The following is a 21,569-nucleotide window of genomic DNA, read 5'->3' as shown; positions in this document are numbered from 1 at the left end:
ACAGTGCCTCATAGCTCTACTTTTGTCTTCATGTTTGAGATGCTCACTTGATCCTCTGTCTGTAATCAAGGATTGTGTTTCCTCCACGCACTAGCACACACACATGTGATCATATGCACATATGCATATACATGGGCACACACATATGAATATGCCATGTGCACACAAATTAACGGTTTATACAAATATTCCTACTCATCTGATTTTTATCTATTTTATATAAATGCGATAGTTCAGTTTAATCTATATTTACTGATTTCTACTCCGCAATGCTAGGTGAGGGTGAGAATGGGGGAAGAAGAGGACACTGACCTGAGGCTTGTAAGTCTGGTCAGGTAGAGATCATGTCTCCCATTTGATCTGGGAACAGACAGGCTCAGAAAGGCTAAACCTGAGTTTATACCAGTAATAAGAAGTGAGGTCTGGAGGGTCAAAGTCAGGCCCCCCGACTTCTAGGATGGAAAGATTTCTTATCATAAAGCAGCCTCCTTCACTGGCCAGCGTGTTTCATAAGATCAGTCATAGAAGCAAACATGAAGGCTATAGATGGTGCTAGGAAAAGGAGGGACCAGGGAGTATAAGGTACCACATCTTTCCATCAGTAATGACATTCTGGAAGCCTGGGCAAGTCTACCTCAGTGACACCTACTGCTTAGTTCTGTCACCGTTTTCTTTCTCCCCATCCCCTTTATTTAGGGTTTCTCTGTGTAGCCCTGGCTGTCCTAAAACTCACTCTGTAGATCAGGTTGGCCTTGAACTTAGAGATCCACCTGCCTCTGCTCCTGAGTGCTGGGATTAAAGGTTTCTGCCACTAGCACCTGGCTCACTTTTTTAAAAAAAGTTAATTCTTGGGAGTGGAAAAATGCTTCAGTGGTTAAGAGCACTGGTTGCTAGTTTAGAGGACCTAGGTTCTATTCCCAGCATTCACATGGCTGTTCACAATGGTAAGCTCCAGTTCTAGGGGATCCAGCACCCTCTTCTGGCCTCCATGTGTACTGCATACACATGGTACATAGACATGTATGCAGGCAAAATACCTCCCCACACACATAAAATACCCATACATATAAAATGAATCTTAAAAAAAGTCACTAAGTCTGTTTCGTCACATGTAGAGTAGAAGACACTCATCTAAAATACTTGTGGTGACAAACTGACCAAGTTCCTAGCATACAGTAAATGCTAATCAATAGCAATACCTTACTTTCTGTGGTTCTGCAGATAGGACCCAAGGTTAGGCAAGGGTTCTACCACGGGACTACAGCCCTAGCTCCAGCCTCATTTGCCTTCAGGTAGGAAACTGCAGTGTATAAGCTGAAGCTGTCAGAGTTTACCAACACCCAGGCTCCGTCAGCGCTTTACACGGAAGGGGCTGGTATCAATGGGAGATTTTTTTGTTTTGTTTTTGGACAAGGTCTTGCTCTGTAGCTTAGACTGACATAGAGCTCCCAGTTCTCCCACCACAGTCCCGTGCCCTCAGAGCTGAGATTAAAGGCATGGGCCACCAAGCCTGGCTTCAGTGGTGGGTGGTGGACTTTTAATACGAGTCACACAGTGAGCCTTCCCATGTCCTACACCCTCCAGTGCATTCCACAAGGGCCACTGGTCATGCTCACACAGGTGAGCCTTCCCATGTCCTACACCCTCCAGTGCATTCCACAAGGGCCACTGGTCATGCTCACACAGTGAGTCTTCCCATGTCCTACACCCTCCAGTGCATTCCACAAGGGCCACTGGTCATGCTCACACAGTGAGCCTTCCCATGTCCTACACCCTCCAGTGCATTCCACAAGGGCACTGGTCATGCTCACTCTCTTAGCCTGTCACCAGCATCCAAAGTGCCCAGGGATGGATGGCCTGAGTACCCACTTGTGGGAAACACCAAAGGATACAGGAGATTCTGCCTTGTGGACACCTCTGGTCCAGTTGCTACCTGCTTCTGCCTCACAGCAGGAAAGTCTTTAGGTGGTTCATTGTGGTTTTCCCTTTTGCTTTGGGAGGGCAGGTGTAGAGGACTCTCCGAAGAGTCACTGAACTCACTGGAGATGGCTTCACTCTCAGCCAGGATCTCTGGCATGGGCCTCTTGTCCTCATTTATATGTGGTGAGCTCCGTCCAACAGAGTCATTGCTCTCTTGGGCCTCTGAGAATGTTAGGCCTGGGACAGGCCGAGGCTTGGTTGAGGCAGACTCTTCAACTGTGGTCTTACAGGCTCCACCCTCACTAGGCCTTTGGCTAGGGGAGTCCTGTACAGATTGGGGGTTGACTACCTTTTGTGGTCTGGACATCGAGCTACTTGTGACCTTAAGTTTCTCTCTAGGGAAAGGTCCTTCCCTCGGTATCTCACTGGGTCGAGGGCTAAAGACCTCACTCATGTCTGACATGAAACTGGACCAGGGACTAGTTTTGTCGGTCACTGTGGTGATCTCATTTAGGGTCCTGGGCTCAATGAAGTCTTCCTCATAGTCTTCTTCACTGAGGTCTGAGTCCACCTCAGTGTCCTCACTGCTGTGCACCCTTGTGATAGGCAGTGCATGCTCCACCAACTCACGGAGCACTCTTCCTCCCTCTGAAGTCTCTTCGAGAACAGGGGCAGGCAGGGAATTTGTGCTTGTCTCTCCAACTCCTGCCACCGGCTCCTCTGGAGTGGTGCTTCGTCCTCGCATGGCCTTTGTGTCCTGAGCATCTGGGCGGGTGGTGACTGCTCTGCTTCTACTCCTGGCTTGGCGAGAAGTCAAAGCTGCTTGTGAGTCTCTGGTGATCATCTGCAGATCTGAATAGCAACAGACAGTAGTCTCACTATGTGCAGGCTACAGACCGCGCAGCCCTCCCGGCCTCTATCTTCACAAGCGTCCTTGTGATCAGACTTTAGACAAACCCAAGAGTCAGTGAAACTATGTTCACAGCAGTGTGATTTCTAGTACTTTATTCTACTATCAGAGGCTGAGATCTACTCTATTTGTAGCTGTGGAGACACCTGTGGAGTGCTCATGCTCAGATCTGTCGGGAGCTGAGGTCCTGACGGGCATGCTCATGCTTCCATCTACTTCAGTAATCACCTACATTAAAACCAAAACGAGAATCCACTCATTTACCCATTCGATGACAATTATTAAAACTATCTATTTTATTTGGAAAATAAAAGCAAGAAAATCTTATCAATGTACAAAAGAAAAGAACAGAGGCAGCAGGGCATTGGGAAGAGCGCAGTCAAGTTTGTGAAAATGAGCAAATTGTACCTTCTGGGCCTGTTTTCTTTCTAATGTGACCAATACCAGCCACTTCACAGGCTTGATACTCTATGAGAAAAACAAGTATACTTGCATGGTGCATGTACAGACACTTGATAAGGAGAAAGTACCAGTCAACTCAAATTTTTGGGTAAAATGAGAGTAGAGAAGTTAATAAAAAAATTGGCATAATGGTATATGCCTTTGGCTTTAGCTAATCTGAAAGTCAAGGCAACAGGATTGCTTTAGAATAGGAGTTTTGAACAAGCCTGGGCAACATACCGAGATCTCATCTCAAATAAGGAATAGCAAAACAACAAAGACAGTAAATGGCATGTTCTTTTAGAGTAAAAGTCAGAAGCTAGTAGCGGATTTGATTTCCAGGGCTAAAGGCTATACCTGCTGACTGCTAGAGGCTAAACTGGTAGGAAGGGCTTGTTAGAATGGCCATAAGGTTCAGACATCAGGAGAGCATGTCCACGTGAGTGTACCTCTAAGCAAAACAGACTTATTTCGCCCTAGTCTTTTGGTCTTAATTATTGTCTTGGAGCAATTCCCTTTTTATAAACCAATTTATCTCCCAATGCCTATTAAGTCTCCTCCAGAAAGTCTACCCAGCTGCACCAGCTGAAGGGCTTTATTCTGGCCATGTTCCATAAGGAAGCGCTAGAACACACAAGAACACACTGGCCATGGGTAAAGCTGTTTCCCACATCAGCTTGTGAGTGGCTCACATGTCTGGTTCGTGTTGTCTCCAGGACCACACAGATGTAGCATGAATGAGATCTCATCTGTGACTCCTCATACCCACCAGTCTAGGACCCCTCAGAAAAGAGCATTGAGCTTTGTGGTCACAGAGCAGCTTTTGTTACTTCTGGACTGTTGCCCTGATGTAGAGAATCCACGGTCTGTGAGAAAATAAGTTCTTATCCTGTTATTTCCTTGCCAACAACTCCCTTTTCTTCTTCCCCTTTTCTGTCTGAGGCACTATAATGGAGTCTAGGGCTTTGCATATATTTGGGCACTGGCCTGCATCCTTATTTTCTCTCTGGGTAAGCATTAAACGTCTAAATTTGACCTTAAGGCCAGCTTTAATCCTTCTATTCTTTTTCTATACCCCTGTAAGAAGATTCCCCTATCTGTAGCCACTTGTATCCTGATAAGGTCTCTCTTGTTTCATCTTAATGCTCTTTCTTGGGAGAAGCATCTTTGGCTCACAACAGAGTCTAAGTTTGTGTCTGGTCTGTCTGATGGTGATGAAGATGGAGTGAGTGGAAGTCCACTAAAGGGCACACCTCTCAACACCAATATAGAGGCAGGATAAGAACTACTCTAAGGGACCTTTTGGAATGGTAAACTATAGATAGGTCTTTACATGCAGATCTTTTACAGTGATTTTTTTTTCTTTCTTTTCGAGACAGGGTTTTCTCTGTGTAGCTCTAGAGCCTGTCCTGGAACTCGCTCTGTAGACCAGGCTGGCCTTGAACTCAGAGATCATCTACCTCTGCTTCCAAGTGCTGGGATTAAAGGCGCGTGTCACCACAGCCTGTAGGAAAATTATTGTGAATCTGAGGCCAGCCTGAACTACATAGTGAGATCCTGCCTCAAAGCCAGCTAACCAACCAACCAAACAAACAACTAAAAAAAACCCTTGCACACTTCTGGACTCTGGGAATAGATAAGGTTTTGCCCTGAAAGATAGTGGTGAAGACAAGTTCAAGAACAGCTAGGGATCCATCACATCATCTAATCCATGACTGTGACTTTTGGTTAGGAGAATGAAAGGTCAAGAAAGGAAAGAGCATTTCCAGTGTCAATAGCAAGTTGATGCCAGATGCCATGATTGGGTCTTTTGCCTCTCATTCCAGTGCTCTTCCCATTGCTACATGCTCCTGTTCACACTACTATCCTTTCCTTAAAAAGAAAGAAAAGAGACATGAAAACTGTTTGCATTTGTGATGGAGGCCTATCTGAGGGTAGATACTCAGGTGGCCTCTGACTGGGCACCCAGTGACCAAAGTTGTAGCAGAAACAGCTCTGAATCATACCCGAGATTAGGGAACTGACTTGCAACACCAGGTTACTGGATTTCTCAAGGATGCACTGGTTCTCGGGGTCTTGGCTGCTGGCTCCTGGGCTCTCCTGGCTCTTTGAGAGAACAGGAGAACTGGGAGAGCTGAAGGGCAGGAGAGGCTTGTTGAGCTTCTGGGTGAAGTACTTCTGGATCTCATCAAGCTCACTCAGATTCTTCCTGGGGAAGAAGGGGAAGGTGACAAAGAGGCCACTCAGTGATTACAGGAATCTTCGCGACACTTGGCTTAGTGCTACAGAGAGCCTACTATCCTCTTCAACCCACCTTTTACCCTTCACCTTCTATTGCCAGAGATAATTTTCTCCCCGTCCCCTGTGTGACTAATAATGGTTCCTCTTCTGCTATCTAGCAAAAAACACAACTTTCTCATAAGGAACCATTCTTTTTGTTAGCTTGTTTTGTTTCATTGAGACAAGTCTTCATATATAGCCCAGGCTGGCCTGGAACTTGCATCAGTCTGGAACTTGCATCATCTGAGATTACAGGTAAGTATCATAACACATGGCATTCAAGCATCATTCTTGGCCCTCATCATGGTGGTCCTCACTTCATCTTACTCCTGTTACCTCAGTAGCTCCTGATCCTCATCTAGCCAGCCTTCCTGAACTCTCCAGGCTGGCTCCAGGACTCCATCTCAGTTTCCCTTGTATTTCTCAATCACTGTGACTCAGTGATGATTCCTTACATCTACCATATCCATGCACAGCACAGCGCCTGGCACAGAACTGACTACTGATGAAGTTAACACAGCTGAGAGACTTAAAAATAACCCTGTTTTCATTCTCACTGCTCTCCACTTTAGAATCACATTGACCTTTGGAAATTCTCAGCCAACCACTTGAAATCAGTAATGGTTACTTTGCAAATAAACAACTTCAGGTTCAGAGAATGTAAGTGGTTTGCCTAGGATAAGAAGCAGTGTGTGGCTATTCAGATTCTGGGACTCCAAGTCTTAGGCTTTTTCGAGGACATCAGATGGGCTCTGTTCCAAACTCACACTTCTGCAGATTATAAAACCCGAGATCACGCCACTTTCTACTTTGACTCTTCTTTTCATTCATCTTTTAAGGTTGCTGCTCATGACTTTTCGAAGTCTACTATCTGAAATCACTGGGTCCCCTGCCCCCTAAATTCTTCCACTCTCAGCATCCACTTTCAGTCTTGTCATTTTTCATTATTTGGTATTTATTAATTTCCTCTGACTAGGCCATGAGTATCCTGGAACAGACAGACAGTCTGGGAAGCATGTCTACTGCCCTGATACACCCAGGAGCATTCCCAAAGCCCAGACTGCGTCACGTCCAAGAGAACAGGGCTCATCTTTGTTCTAACACTAGAGGATTCAGTTTATCCAATGGCAGCAGTGTCATCAGGTCACGTAGGTGTCTACGTCCTGCAGATGAATGCCTACAGCAGGAAAATGCAAGCATGAGCACACTTGGCACAGTGCTAGGAAATCTGCAATTTCAAGGGTTCCATCAGAGGTTCTGGCACAGAATCAGGACCTACACACTTGCTGACACCATATTGTGTCCTCTCACCAGTGACACAGGTGTATCAGTACTTGCTCTATGGGTCACACATGGCTCCCCAGTTGCCAAGAACGTTCATGAGCTAACTCCTAAAGAATTGCCCTGCTCCTTGCACTTAAATTTTATTTATTCAATTTAGTGTGTGTGTGTGTGTGTGTGTGTGTGTGTGTGTGTGTGTACTGAAGACAACACTAGGGAGTTGTTTCTCTTCTGTTGCTGTGTGGGACTGAATTCAGGATCTGAGGTCTGTGTGTACAAGTGCCTCTACCCACTGAGCCATCTTGCTGGCCGACCTCTTGCATCTTTAGCTAATTTTTTTTTCAACTGTGCAGTCAGTATTTTCCTAATCTTGATTATACTCTATGCCTCTGGGGTTTGGAGATAATCTTTCTGCACAGAACAGACTTCACATTTATTAGCCTCTTCTTTCAAAGCCCACACGTGTTGTCTTTAACTCTTTCCATGTTCACCTTTCCTCCGTCTTCTCTGGGACGGGAACCACGCCCCTCACCACCTTTCACTGTAGTTAGCTGGCCATGGCTATCTCCTGCACTGGGGCTCTGTGCTTCTCCCCACTGCAGGTCCTCACCTGAGCGAAGTCAGAATGGAGGTGTGGGAGGACAAAGGCACTGTGGTCAGCTTCTCATCACCTGCCGAGACTGCTTCCCCATGCTGCAGGGATTCGTGGAATCGGCGGATGTTCTGCACATGCTCCTCATGGCGTGCCACCTGGCTTCTGATGGCACCATTTCTGTCAGGGAAACTGGGAGTGAAGTAAATTCCTAACCAAGGAGAGAATCCTAGTGTGGCAACTGAGTCATTCTCATGAAAGGACACCGCAGACCAGTCCCCAGCACAGCAACCACTTCCGGCTTGCTCACTCTTGCTTGGATCATGCAGGTTTCCCAAATAAACTCACTTTCAGTCCCACCCACTCCACTATACATGTCCTCCACATTAGAGCCCAGGTGACTGTTCTAAAACACAGACCTGAAATAAGAGAAACAACAACACATTCGAAGCCTTCATCATGATGGCAGTCGTAGGATTTGTCTGGGTTTAATCTACTCACATTACCGTTCCTTTCTAGCTCTGCCTCTTTTAATCTTTAGAACGAATCTTTTCATTCTGAAGTATGGTATTCAAGAATGTGACTGTAACAATCTTCTTTCTCTTTTAATAAGGCAGCCTTATTGAGATGTAATTCATACAGCATTCAGTTAACCCAATTAAAATATACAACCCAGTGATTTTTTTAGTATATTCAGAGTTATCTACTCCTTTTCAAAAATCAGTTTTAGAACATTTTATCACCCCCTTAAAACAAATTCCACATCTGTTAGCAATCATTTCATTTCTTTCTGAAACCCTGAAGCTGAGGCAACTACTCATTTACCTTCTGTCTGTGTATGAATTTTTCCCCCTGTCTTGTTTCTTCCTCTAGTAAAGGAGACAAGACAGTTCACATGCATCCTTTAAATTATTTCTTACCATCAACAATTACCTTGCAGGAGAGGAGAAATCAACCTCCTTTGGAAAAGTGTGCGCAAGCTGGTCTTGGGTGTGCCTTGCAATAGGCCCAGGGAATGTGTCACAGAGAGAAGAGGCAGGGAATGGAAAGGGGCTGAACAAAGGTATCTGCAGAGCAATGAGAAAAATGGTGCACTGGTTACCACCAATCCCCTTGGAGCAAAGCTGCACATGAATTTGTAGATTCGCTTGGTATAACTTTCTCTCTGTGCTGAACAGTTATGAGCAATATGCACTGCCTCACTTAAGCTTAATAATCACCCTATGAAACGGTAGTTATTTTATAGACCATGCCCTCAGGCTGCCTTTCAGTTGCTTTTCTCCTATTTATGTTCTTACTCTTTTAGGTACTAGACAGGACATGATTTTATAGTTATACATAAGGGTAAGGCTGTGGCACTCTTGTTCCCTGACCACCAGAACTGACCCCAGAAGACTTCTTACACAGGGACCACTGAACTCTTGGTCACTCCCTCATGAAGTCATTTGATACTGACTGATTCCTTGCTGTGCCAGGCAGATATGAGAGGTAAAGAAAATCTATTATAGCAATAGAGTCCCCCTCTCTGGAACAGTCTGAAAAATTCCCCCCTTTTTTTACACCCCCACGTCGAAGCCAGGAAGTTGTTGTCTATATATAACGCGGGCTTTTAAGCTGGAAGTAGCAGAAAGTATAAAGGATCTTCTTACAGTAGAACCTGCAACTAGGTGCGAACAAGGAAACCTACCAGTGATCCTGGGGCCACTGTCCCTCGTCTCGCTTGTCTTTCTTCTTTTAAGTGCATCAGACTCTCCAAAGGGGAAACAGCAACTTTGATTTGCCCTTGGCACTCTCCACTGAAGTCTGTAATATTGTACCAGCCACAGATAAACTGAAAGCCAGACAATAGTGGGGAGAGGTCCACCGAGGCAAAGCCAACCACCCTCTCCTCATCTGTGGGGAAAGAGAAGAGCGGGGTAGTATGGCTGGCCATGTCTTCCTCCTGTTGATATTCTATTAGGGACTACATAAAGAAGCTGGCTCAGATAACTAGAGTCTGGCACTGAGGCTGAGAGGCTAGGGTCAGAGCCTGTTAGGAAGCCCTTTCCTGTTCTGTGGTTATCCCCGACCCCATTTTCTTTTTGAGCAAGGTTCAAGTACCCCAGGCTGATCTTGAACTTGCTATGTGGTCAGAGCAAGTTGAACTTCTGATCTTTCTGCCTCCATCTCTGAGTGCTAGGGATACAGATATGTGCGAGAATTACAGTTGTGTCACTATGCTGTGTTTATGTGGCACTGGGGATTGAACATAGACCACATGTTCTAAGCAGCATCTACAAACTGAGCTATATCTGGCCCCTGTTTTGGTGCATCAGAGAAGAGCTGTGTTTTGTATTCCTCATATAAGTAACTAGAAAAAATTCTAAACCTATATACTACTTTTCTATAGACTTTGCAGGCCTCTGTGATTTTTCTCAGGGGTGCTGTGTGAACGTGCACATGCACACACATCTATACAGGAGAGAGTATTTTTGAAATTATGTGATTTCGAGAATTTTTACTTTTTAATTTATAGTTGCCTATATTTCCTAAGATGTGCATATGTATTATATAGTTAATTAAGAACAAAGTAAATCAGACCCTGACTCAAAACAAGCAAAAAATCCATAGTAGCTACATAAAAATAGGTTCAAGTACCAAGATGTCAGCACTCCCTCTTAGTAAGTCTTTTAAAACAAGGAAGGATAAGCTGTTACTATGGCTTTGTATATTACTGGTCTTGCTTGACAAGCTAGAACCAACAGAAGGCCTAATATTATATAAAGTGAAGGGAAACTGCTTGTATGTGTCCTGCACATTATGGTTAAAGACAGATAAAACTGGAAAGGCTCAAATGTCGGATTCCTACATATTATTCAGATAGTCCAAAAATATGACTCCCAAGTACTTCAGTTCCACAAGAGTATAATGGAGCCTTCTGTATGATTCTCCTCTAACAGATACCTGTGTTCTCAGGCTCATCAGTACCATGGCTTTATTTATCTGGAAAAGATGATCACAAGAATAGCACTCATACCTCCTTTATGCCACACTTTAAAAACCAGGGTTTGATGTTGGTCCAGAAGCAGCTCTTTTGATAACCTGTGAGGAAAAACCATCAATCACGGTGAGTTAACTACAGGAACCTTTCACAGTATGGAATTTAGTATGGAACATCACATTAGAGGCGTTTCCTTTAGACGTTCTCAAGAAGAAACCCAAGAAATGTTAGAGGAAGCAAAGAAAATTTTGTAAAGAGAAATTATGTCTTAAAATCCAGGCTGCAGCACTTGGGAGGCAGAGGCAGGTGGATCTCTGTGAGTTCGAGACCAGCCTGGTCTACAAGAGCTAGTTTGAGGACAGGCTCCAAAATCACAGAGAAATCCTGTCTCGAAAAACCAACCAACCAACCAAACAAACAAAATCCAGGCTGGCATTCATTCAGTGGGTGTGAGACAATCTGATAGATCAACTGGATGGGAAATTTGGCCACAATATAAACTGATGTGGGATTCCCCTCTGTATGCTGTGAATACCAGTGGTTAATAAAGAATCTGTCTTGAGTCTATAGCAGAGCAGGGGGAACTAAACTGAATGCTGGGAGAAAGAAGGCAGAGTGAGAGAGAAGCCATGTAGCCACACCAGAGACAGATACTGGAACTTTACCCAGTAAGCCACAGCCTCATGGTGATACACAGATTAATGGACATAGGTTAATTTAAGATATGAGTTACCCATAAATGTACTTAAGCTGTTGGCCAAGCAATATTGCAAATAATATAGTTTCTGTGTGATTGTTTCGGGAGTCTGGGCACCTGGGAAACAAAAAGCAGCTTCCAACAACAGACTGACAAGCTTCCAACAACAGACTGACAAGCAGCCTCCACCAACAGACTGACAAGCTTCCAATAACAGACTGACAAGCAGCCTCCAACAACAGACTGACAAGCAGCCTCCGACACAGACTGACAAGCAGTTTCCAACAACAGACTGCCAAGCAGTCTCCAACAACAGACTGACAAGCCTCTTCAATAATAAACCTTGAAGCTGATAAAAGGTAAACATTTCTAATACTTAAAAAAAAGCTTGTTAAATAAACCTGAATATAAATGATGATTTTCTTTCTTCAAATGACATGAAAAATTTCACTCCCCACCGTGTGTGTGTGTGTGTGTGTGTGTGTGTGTGTGTGTGTGTGTGTGTGTTAGTCTTACTATGTATCCCCTGGCTAGCCTAAAACTTGTTGTGGCCTCAAATGCACAGAGATCCACCTGCCTCTGCTTCATCAGTCCTGGGATTAAAGGTACCACCAAGACTGGCAACTTTATATTTTAAAAGACAGTATTCATGTATGTATCTTATATAATAATTACATTAACGTTAGGTGATTTATGTCTTTGTTATTAAAACTGGTTAAATCTTCAAAAAACCTCATCTAATTTAGATTTTAAAGTTATCTATAAAATTATAGCTACCCTAAGATGAGGAATACGATGTTTCGGGATAACTTATTCACATAGCTAGTATATGTCAAGTCTGTGGTTGGATGCAAAGTTTTTCTGGTTCCAAAGACTAGGTTCTTTATATTGCACTAAAGGTCTTTTCCTTTACTGAGATTAATTCTCTACCTTGAATACTTCCCCCATTCCTGGCTTCTTCATACAAGTAATTTATGTATGCACTATTGGAACACTTAGCCCTGGAGTTCTATTTCTGAGGCACACTCTCACTTCCACACTGGCCTAAACCTTTCGTTCCGAGCCATCTTTCTACCAGCATCCATCTTACTTCTTTGACATCATGATCAAACTTGAGTACAGCCTTTAATGTCCGTGCTTCTTCCCAGGCTGATCACGATTTAACAGTAGAGAGAATTTTACTCATCTTCAACCCACAGCAAGGCAGGGCATATCTCTTGTCTCTCCCTGACTATTTTTTGAGCAATAATCAGAGCTAAAAGCACGGAAACAAGGGGCTGGTTGGAGAGATTGGCTTGGTAGTTAAGAGCACAGGTTGCTCCTACAGAAGACCTCAGTTCAATCCCCTGTACCCACATGGTAGTTCACAACCATCTGTAACCCCAGTTCTAGCAGAGCCAACATCTTCTGACAGGGACACATATATACACACAGGCAAAACATTCAAACACATAAACATTAAACAAACACTGAGACCAAGCAAGTGGCTCAGCAGGTAAGAGGGCTTGCCTCCAAACCTGGTAACTCAAGTTGGCCCTGGTACCCACAAGGGAAAGAGGGAGCCAATTCCCACAATTTGTCCTATGCCCTCCATGCACTTGCCATGGTATGTACACACACATACATGCAATACATTTTGTAAGAAACTAACACTGCAACAAACCTTTTAACCACTTGTAGCCATGAATTTATAAACATGAGGATTAAATAAAGTTCTGTTCAAACATTATTATATCTCTTATATTCTAGCTCTGAGTTTGTCTCTTGGAACCAAAAGCTGATTCTAAACAGTGATAAATATCAGAAAATACAAACCTTGACTGCTGTTGAAAATTCCAAATGGGTGAGTCGGTGTTTTCAACCACATGGGTATATACAGGAGATGGCTCAGTGGCTGTTGCAAAGGATACACAACAACTGGGCACGGACACTTTCCGCTCCGTCAAGGGGCTCCCTGAAAGAAAACAGTGTGGATAATTGTATTTTAGGGCAGGACTTCTCAAACTATTTAGGACCACCTTTTATCTGAGAAATTTTACTTGAGTGGGCAGACATATAAATTTAAAAAGGCACAGAAATCAGTATTTACTCAGAGAAAATTCTAAGAAGTTCATTTAAAAATAACACTTTAAAACACACATAAATTTACTGTTCATAAAAGATAAAAGCAATCTATATACTAGTGAGATGGACATGCTTGCATTTTTACATAAAGAATTAGATCTTGGTTGAATACTGCAGGATGTAGTTGATCTGGTTTGTAATAGTCAATGCTGAGAATGCTCCTCTGTATAGACACACAGTATAAAACCGCAGAAGCATGTTTAGAGCCATTTCAGAAAAATGTTGGAAATTCTGTCCTAATTCCAAGTTGAAAAATTCATTAAAAGATTTTCATTTATTTATTTACAAAACTCAATTCAGCAATTAAGAAAAAAACCAAACATTATGCTGCAACCCAGAGATAATTTAATTTGATACATGCTGAGGAATGGCGATGAGAAAACATTAAACCTGTTTTTCACAGTTAAATGGTTGGGTGTCGTGGCACATGCCTTTACATCTCAGCACTCGGAGACAGAGGTAGATGAATTTCTGTGAGTTCAAGGCCAACCAGGGCTATATAGTAAGACCCTACCTCAAAATAAAAAGCAGAAAATGTCGTATGCACTGTAACTCATAACATAGGTGTTTTAAAATCAGCTGCTCCTTGGCCTTGAGCAGTGACTAGATATACAACATGAGTTCAGAACCAAGGCTACCATGAAGTCAAGCATTATAAGCTGCAAGAAATACCACAGGTTTGTTACTGCTTGAATTTTGAATGAATTCCTGGTCTCTGTAAGATCATAAACCTCTCATTGCTGTCAAATGCTCTGTGATGCCCACACTTAATTATGTAACCCATAAGAGGTGTGACCCACAGGTCAAGAAGCTGGGCTTCAGGTATCACAGAGTGCTGGCAGGGGCCTCGTTGGTGTAAGCACCTTTGCTCTTTGCTTGAGCTCCTCCTTCTACCTGACATGTTTTGTAGCCCCCCCACCCCCCGCCCCCAAGCTGGCCTCAAATTCACAGTCTTCCTTCGTCAGCTTCCGTAGTCCTGGAGTTTCAGGACTCTGCCACCAAGCCTGGCTCACTAGTGACCTTCCTACTACCGCCATTTCACTCTAGCTCCTCCAGCTCTCAAGTCACTTCCCATAATAAAATTCCAATTCTAGATGTACATAGATCTTGCTTTGATCTTTTTCTGCTGCTGCTCTGCAGACCCAGCTTGAGCCTTACTTTCGAAGCTATTTGTAGAGGCAGGCAGTGATAAATCTGTCTGGTTCCCCAGCTTTCCTAATGAGTGAGAACTGGGTTTGTTCACATTTCTGCACAGAGTTGGGTTCTCAAACACACACACACACACACACACACACACACACACACACTTTCTTAGGCTTTTTCGAGAGAGGATTTCTCCATGTAGGCCCTGGCTTTTCTGGAACTTGCTTTGCAGAACAGGCTGGCCTCTAATTAACAGAGAATCACCTGCCTCTCCTTCCCGAGTGCTGGGATTAGAGGTGTGTACCACAACCACCAGGCTACCAAAACACTGTTTAAGGCATCCAGAAGGAATCATTATATCCTAACAACACACACTGAGAGCAGCTGAGGTCTGAGGCAAACCAGCTTTACAGCACTTAACCTCTTCACTCCATTTCCAGAATTTTTAAGTAGGGAAAGTATTTTGTGCAAGGACAGCGCTGTTTCAGTAAGACTAACTCATATTTTAGATAACACTTTATAAACGGTTTCCTTATACACTAAACTCACGCTAATGACACCTCTGAAAAATCAGGTAAGATAAGTGTCACAAGGCAAGCAGGAGGCAGGGAAGCCAATGACTGGCCTATCACACTTCTGGTGAGTTAGTAAGTAGACCTGCCATGACTGGCTGACTCCTCCATGGCTTCCCGTCTTAATAGTTCTAATTAATTCCTTTAGTTAAGAGAAAGCTTGCTCTCTTAATATGAGCCAGTGAAAACCTTACAAAGGCCAGTTTTGTGTGTTAAAAATATTTAGTTCAGGGATGGAGATCCACCTGCTTCTGCCTCCTGAGTGCTGGGATTAAAGGCGTGTGCCACCACTGCTGGGCTCAAAGCTATTTCTTAAAGGAGGGCTCCCCAGAGATTCTGTAGCAAATGCTCTTGTATTTTTAGAACCACAACTATAGTGGGGACCACGGTAAATTTGTAGCTGTCCCACATTCAAGCTTTAGGTTTGTCTGTAAATCATCAGCATGACGCTTTTTACAAAGAAACCATTCATTCCATTCCAAGGCTCAAGTTCAGGCACAATGAGAATGCTGTTGGAGGCAGGAGCAAATCCAATGTGACGCTGAAGCACGTAAACGACACGGAAGCTTGACAAGGTGCGCCAGTGTACAGAGAACACATACCCCTCAGCCCCATGTTCTTACAAGACAGAAGTAGAGAAGACTCTGATGAACTCATATGATCATGTTTGATTGTTGAGCAAATGAGAAGTGGGTTCGCTCAAGGTCACAAATCAGTTACAACTCAGCTAGGGCAGGCACAGTCCTCCAATTCCCATTCTGGAGCCCTAGCATGCCATCATGCAGAGGGCTCATGTCTGCACTTCCCTGACCTGGCAGGTGCACACATGTTTATGATGGAAGGACTATGTGGAATATCTGAATACAAAGGCAATCTCTGAAAGTCAAGTGTCTACACTGATGTGCCATTACCTGGCTGTTACAAGAGGCCAAGTAACAAGTGATTACAAGTTAACTCAGAAATGCGAGAGGCTGTGCCTCATAGTCACAGAGCAGACTATATATGTTAGCTGAATCGAGAGGGACAGGAAACGAGGAAACAGAAAAAAGTGACATACTCCCTGACCCAAGGACTAGAACCAGAGACAGTATTAAGTACAAAATAGTGTGACTCAGTGTGAGAATGTAGCATGTTACAGGACATCTTTGGGTGCACAGAGGCAGGCTTATTGCTAATGGGTATGACAGGGGTAAGCTTCAGAGTGTGGCATCACTTTAGCCGGCTCTAAGGAGCTGCTGAATGTCAGTGAACGTGGCAAGAAATGAAGCTGGCACGGCTGCTGAGGCCAGATGGGCAAGATTTTGTGTGCTATGTCACCAAGGTGGCAAGTGATAGAAAACCAACCAAGTATTTTAACCAATGGAGAGACAAGGTCAGATTTGCTGGCCAGACATACAGCCTAAAGAGGAAAGGTAACAGCAAAGCAAAAATCTTAGTGGTGATGCCAGGCGAATGAAGGTAGGGAGGAGGTTGTTTTTCTTTGCAGTCTGGTAAAGTGTTTGGACTTCTTTGTTTAACAGTGTTTCTTTAAAAATGCATGATGAAAAACACCTAGGACTATTAAGAAATCTAAGTATACTTGTAGCTATCAAAACTTAGAACTCAGTGATATAAAAGTACACGTTTTATTAGTAAGACCTAGATGTAGCCCATAAGTGCTATAAGTTCAAATAACTGGTGAGAATAAAACAATATTCTAAGATCCTACAATGACACATGATGTTTGTTATTTCTGTGGCTGTCAACATTGTAGGCATTGGTCTTAATACAATTTTTTTTCTATCTAGTGTCACCAACTCCAAGTTTTCCTTATAAATCTTCTGGGGACATAGTGCTAGTAACCCCTAGTCATAGCCCTAGTGCTAAGAACCCACTGAGGACCTAAGTGGGAAGAATGGAGGAGGAGGGAGAGATTGTGAGACATTTAAAGAAGAGAACTATTTATTTGATGTGGACACTGGATGGTGGATAAGGAAGAGAGAAGCACTGAGGGTGACACCTGGATTGCTGGACAGCAGTTTATGATCTGCAGCATTTATACAATTGGCAAAGTTGGCTTTTGATGTGGGAGTGTCATATATCAATCTGTTGATTTCATTGGTTAAGCAATAAAGAAACTGCTTGGCCCTCATAGGTTAAAACATAGGTGGGAGGAGTAAACAGAACAGAATGCTGGGAGGAAGAGGAAGTGAGCTCAGACTCAACAGCTCTGCTCTCTGGAGCAGAGACGCCATGCTCCCATCTCCAGGGCGGACGTGAGAGCTCTGCTCTCTGAGGCACATGCGATGAAGCTCCGACCCAGGATGGACGTAGGCTAGAATCTCCCTGGTAAGCCACCTCGTGGGTTACACTAGAAATGGGCTAGTCCAGGTGCGAGAGTTAGCTGAGAAGAGGCTAGATAGAAATGGGCCAAGCAGTGTTTAAAAGAATACAGTTTGTGTGTTGTTATTTCGGGGCATAAGCTAGCCAGGCAGCCGGGGTGCTGGGGACGCAGCCCTGCCGCTCTTATTACTACAGGCTTTAACCTCAGAAAGGCTTTCTTTGTTACTTCAACCTTTAGGCTTGTAAAATATAATTATCGACGAAGAAGATTAACCATCCTTGTAGGTCCTGGCATAATCTGAAAGCTCTGTGAAGACAGAGAGCACCACAGGGAACTGGATGCCTGCTTTTGGGTAAGTCTGCAGAGCATACCTTTCAAGCTCAAGTGCATGGCTCTCTCCACCAGGATGCTGACTGCAAAAGTCCCTTCCAACTCGGAAGGGCCCTCCTGGGCAGGGCACACCTCAGCTGCAGCGCTGTTGCAGCTGACCTGGGTGGAGGCCGGAGTCTTCTGGAGGACACAGGGTGGAGACAGCTGGAGCTCATCACTCTTTCTGGGGAGTTGCTCAGACTCACTGTGGCTGCTGCAGTCCATGGAGTCCAGATCACGAGTGGGCTCAGTGAGAGGGGAAAGAGGGGAAAAAACCACATGAATTCGCAAGGCAGCTCCAGAGAGGTCGGAAGCATTTCTTCCAAACAGAGGATACACACCTGCAAGAGAATGGAGGCAAATAAGCCTGGGTGACAGATAACATTTCTCGAGGGCTGCTTATGGGACCACAGGTCTCAACACACCAATTTCAAAAAAGAATCTGAAGTTGGTATATGTAAAAATTTTGTCTCTGCCCCTACAATGTCCAGTTATATCCAATATTACATGGTGACATTTCTGATTTGAAGCCAGAACCAAATACTTTGCAGTCAGGCAGCATTGCTATGGAGAGAATTCACACCAAGGGGCACCAGGTAAGGACAAGAGGAGGCCATCTTCTCTTCTGCATGCACACAGGCTTCTACTCTTAGATCTCTCTCCATTGGGGAGCTATCCAGTGCTCACATCAGCCTCTTTACCATCTGAGTATGACTTGGCAACACCCCCCAGGGTTCACTGAGGCGACAGCAGAGGAAGGGAGGCTAAGGGTACTAACAGCTGTGTCTTTTCTGTGCTAGAATTTCAGAGGGGTCAATGGAGCTGCCAGCATCGTTCTCCCAATAATCAGTGGATTTCAACTTCATTGGCTTGCTGGATCTTAAACTGAGATTTTACTTAGAGTAGAAGGCATCAATAATTCCTTCTGGATCTTTTTGCTAGATTCATTACTATTCAAGGAAAAAGATGTTACTGTCATAGATGGCAGTAAGACAACTTTTTTTTTCCTCTTTATAGCTTCTTTTCTTCCTATACAAATTACCATGACTCTTGCAAGCAGAAAATGACAGTCATTATGAGAGGAAAAATGCCCACATGCAACCCAGTTCGTCCTTACCCTCATATGGAAACAGGTTGGATAGCTGAGTGATGGGGATGACACATTTAACAAACACATTAAATGTATAAGGCTCTTGTTTAAGTGGATACAAACCTTACAGTAGAGGGATATGGAAACATATGACAGACACAGACAATCTACAAAGTTTAATAGTCTCTTTGGAAACTTAATGAAAAAGGAGTATTTGTGATGGAATTCTGACCCTTGACCTATATTCTGTGTTCCACATCTATTTTCTTCAGTAGTGAAGTTAAAAGTCTATCTAAAAAAAAAAGTTAGATCAAGTGAGCCTGGCTCACTTCAAAAACCTTTTCTGTAGCTTCTATGAAGTGACTTGAACTGGGCTAGATAAAATAGGCCATGTAGCACTTGAAGAGATACTTCATAGGGCCAGACTTACATCTACTGGGTTCAAAAGGAACCCAAGAATTTGGACAATCACCCAGACTCACTCATTTCTTATTTTTTTAGATTGGGCTGTCTGTCCAACACAGGTTAGAACCTCAGGCCTATAACCCCAGCACCTGGGAAGCTGAAGGAGGACTGTGAGTTCAAGGCCAGTCTGAGATACATCACAAATTCTGCTCCAACATAGGATATATCTTAAAACCTTGTTTCTAAAACACCAAGCAAACAAGCAAACAAAAAACTCGCACCCAAACCAAAACCACATACCAACAGCAAAAGTAAAACAAAACAAAACCCCCAAGGATCAGAGGAGCAGAAGCCAAGCTGAAGAAAACAGAGTCAAGCCCTCATTTCTTTAACTCTACAGAGCAGGGAAATAACCAACTCTACAGGAGTGTTAAACTGAGTCATGTCTGAACAGAAGCTAGTCAGGGCTGCTGTGAGCTCAGCAGGTGGAGTGCTTGCCAGGCTCACAAGAGACAAGACGTGGTGGTCCTTGGCTGCACAGTGAATTTAAGGTGATGTTGGGCTATGTGACATGAGCCGCAACAACGAAAAAGAACTTAGTTGGCTACCTTCAATTCACCACTGTTCTGATCGCAGTGCTTTGTAACCTGTGTTCCCTGAGACCTGGCTGGTCCAGGTTACTTACAACATCTGCAATATACCTAACTGCTCCACACCTCTGTATCTTTAGAAAATCTTTCTTAGCCAGGCATACTGGCACATACCTTTAATCCCAGCACTCTGGAGGCAGAGGCAGGTGAATCTTTGTGAGTTTGAGGCCAGCCTAGTCTACATAGTGAATTCCAGGACAGTCAGGGCTATGTATAGAGACCTTGTCTCAAACAAAAGCACTGTTCTTTTCCCCTTTCCCTGGCTTGCTCCTAAATCCCAAATCATTTCGGCTGAGATTCTGTCCTTTGATCAACTTTAAGGACCATGAACCCTCACAGTCCCACCAAACCACTGAGAACACCCTCTTTTTAGTTCTTATACTTCACATTCATTGTTTACGGTTGTAGTCTTTATTAGAATATAAACACAATTAGGCTAGGAACTAATTCTTACTCATATTTGAGTTCCCAGGGCTAATATATATGCAATAAGCACCAATGAATGCTTGAAACAAAAGGACACAGTGCATTCCATTCGTAAAATGTAACTTTTCCTCTCTGCCTTACACACCAGTTTAGAACCATGCAGTTTTCTTTACAGTTCCAACATGTGCTCAGCTGAGAGGGAGAATATTCTGAGAAACATTCTGACAAAAGAATATCCTCAGCAGGTATTCTTTCCAATTAGGAGTTAAACCATCACCCTTAATTAGCGATCACACAGGCTCTTCCTACACATGTGTTAAATGTAGTCACTGAGATTCACTCAACCTCGTTCTACACATGTTAACTGAGTACTATAGTACTTGTTCAGATCTGATGAACTTACGCTGAGAGACGGTACCCAAACAAAGAGTTAGCCCTGAATGTTCACTCACCACTGACAGTTAGTGTCCTTGCTGATTTTTCCCCAAGTCTGGACAGGTCTACATAGGCTGAGCCGATCCAGCTGTCAGTCTGGTGTGGCCTCTCTAAATTGTCATTGCCATAAGCTCGCCACACTTGGATCTCTAACTTTTCTTCCCTGAAGTACCAAAGCAGTGACTGGCTTCGAGTGACTTCTGCTCTTTTGGATGCCTTGAAAGTGATCAGGACCTGGTTTCTGTTTGTAGATTCCTTAGGCTTCCGGAGAGGGGTCCAAAAGGCTTCTTGAGTGTACAGTTTGTAGCGAAGATAGCAGTATGTATTCTTATGAATGTTCTTGTGGCCAGCGAGCAACACACAATGGACAGGAAGCCAGAGTCGTGGGGTGGAGATGGTGACAGTGGCTGGCACCTCTTCTTCCATCTTGACAAGATCCTTCAGGCTGTTGTTAAAGGTCCAGCCCAACAGCTCAGCAGCTTCCAACACCCGCTCTCTATCTCCAGGATGCGTGAAGGAAACAGAAAGCTCCAGGCCTCCTACAATCTTCTGCATATACTCCAGGTCCTGGGGCAGGCCATCATCTTCTGGCAAAATGACAGGATACCATCCTGTGATCCCTTATTGGGAAAAGGAAAAGACTTTTAATCCTTGTCTTCAAAGAGAAAACACACATCTTCTTTATAATTCAAATTTCCCTACTACCCCGGCCCAATGCTGAATAGAAAACATACCCACATGAGTTGGGAGCCAGTCTTTCTCTCATCACTGAAAGGCAATGCGATCAGATGGGAAGGATAAGGCAGGAATTGGAAGATCTGAGTTCTTTGTTTGATTGAGACCCCAAACTAGTGGATTATTCTGCATAAATCATTAATCTCTCTTCTCATTTCTATATGGTGCGCATGGGTAAATTCACACTGCTCTTATT

At 43.9% G+C, this 21,569-nt stretch overlaps 1 protein-coding gene across 3 annotated transcripts in view; it reads right to left on the bottom strand.

Moving 5' to 3' along the window:
- Positions 1–21,569, bottom strand: part of C2cd3 (C2 domain containing 3 centriole elongation regulator) — an 88,033-nt gene that overhangs the window by 12,644 nt on the left and 53,820 nt on the right. Inside the window, exons 23-31 of one of the 3 annotated variants that reach the window (XM_075952359.1) lie at positions 20,656–21,258; positions 17,635–17,973; positions 12,917–13,055; positions 10,441–10,505; positions 9,112–9,317; positions 8,358–8,491; positions 7,443–7,616; positions 5,278–5,480; positions 1,893–2,772 (exon numbers count right to left, since the gene is read on the bottom strand). In XM_075952359.1, coding sequence (XP_075808474.1) covers positions 1,893–2,772; positions 5,278–5,480; positions 7,443–7,616; positions 8,358–8,491; positions 9,112–9,317; positions 10,441–10,505; positions 12,917–13,055; positions 17,635–17,973; positions 20,656–21,258 — 2,743 coding nt within the window. Of the gene's footprint in view, positions 1–1,892; positions 2,773–2,976; positions 3,059–5,277; positions 5,481–7,442; positions 7,617–8,357; positions 8,492–9,111; positions 9,318–10,440; positions 10,506–12,916; positions 13,056–17,634; positions 17,974–20,655; positions 21,259–21,569 lie in introns of those variants that run through there. The other 2 variants (XM_075952360.1, XM_075952361.1) reach the window with 2 other exon arrangements.

Source organism: Microtus pennsylvanicus, chromosome 18 (assembly GCF_037038515.1).
Source record: "Microtus pennsylvanicus isolate mMicPen1 chromosome 18, mMicPen1.hap1, whole genome shotgun sequence".
Classification (NCBI taxonomy): domain Eukaryota; kingdom Metazoa; phylum Chordata; class Mammalia; order Rodentia; family Cricetidae; genus Microtus; species Microtus pennsylvanicus.
This window is presented reverse-complemented; position numbering and strand designations above follow the sequence as displayed.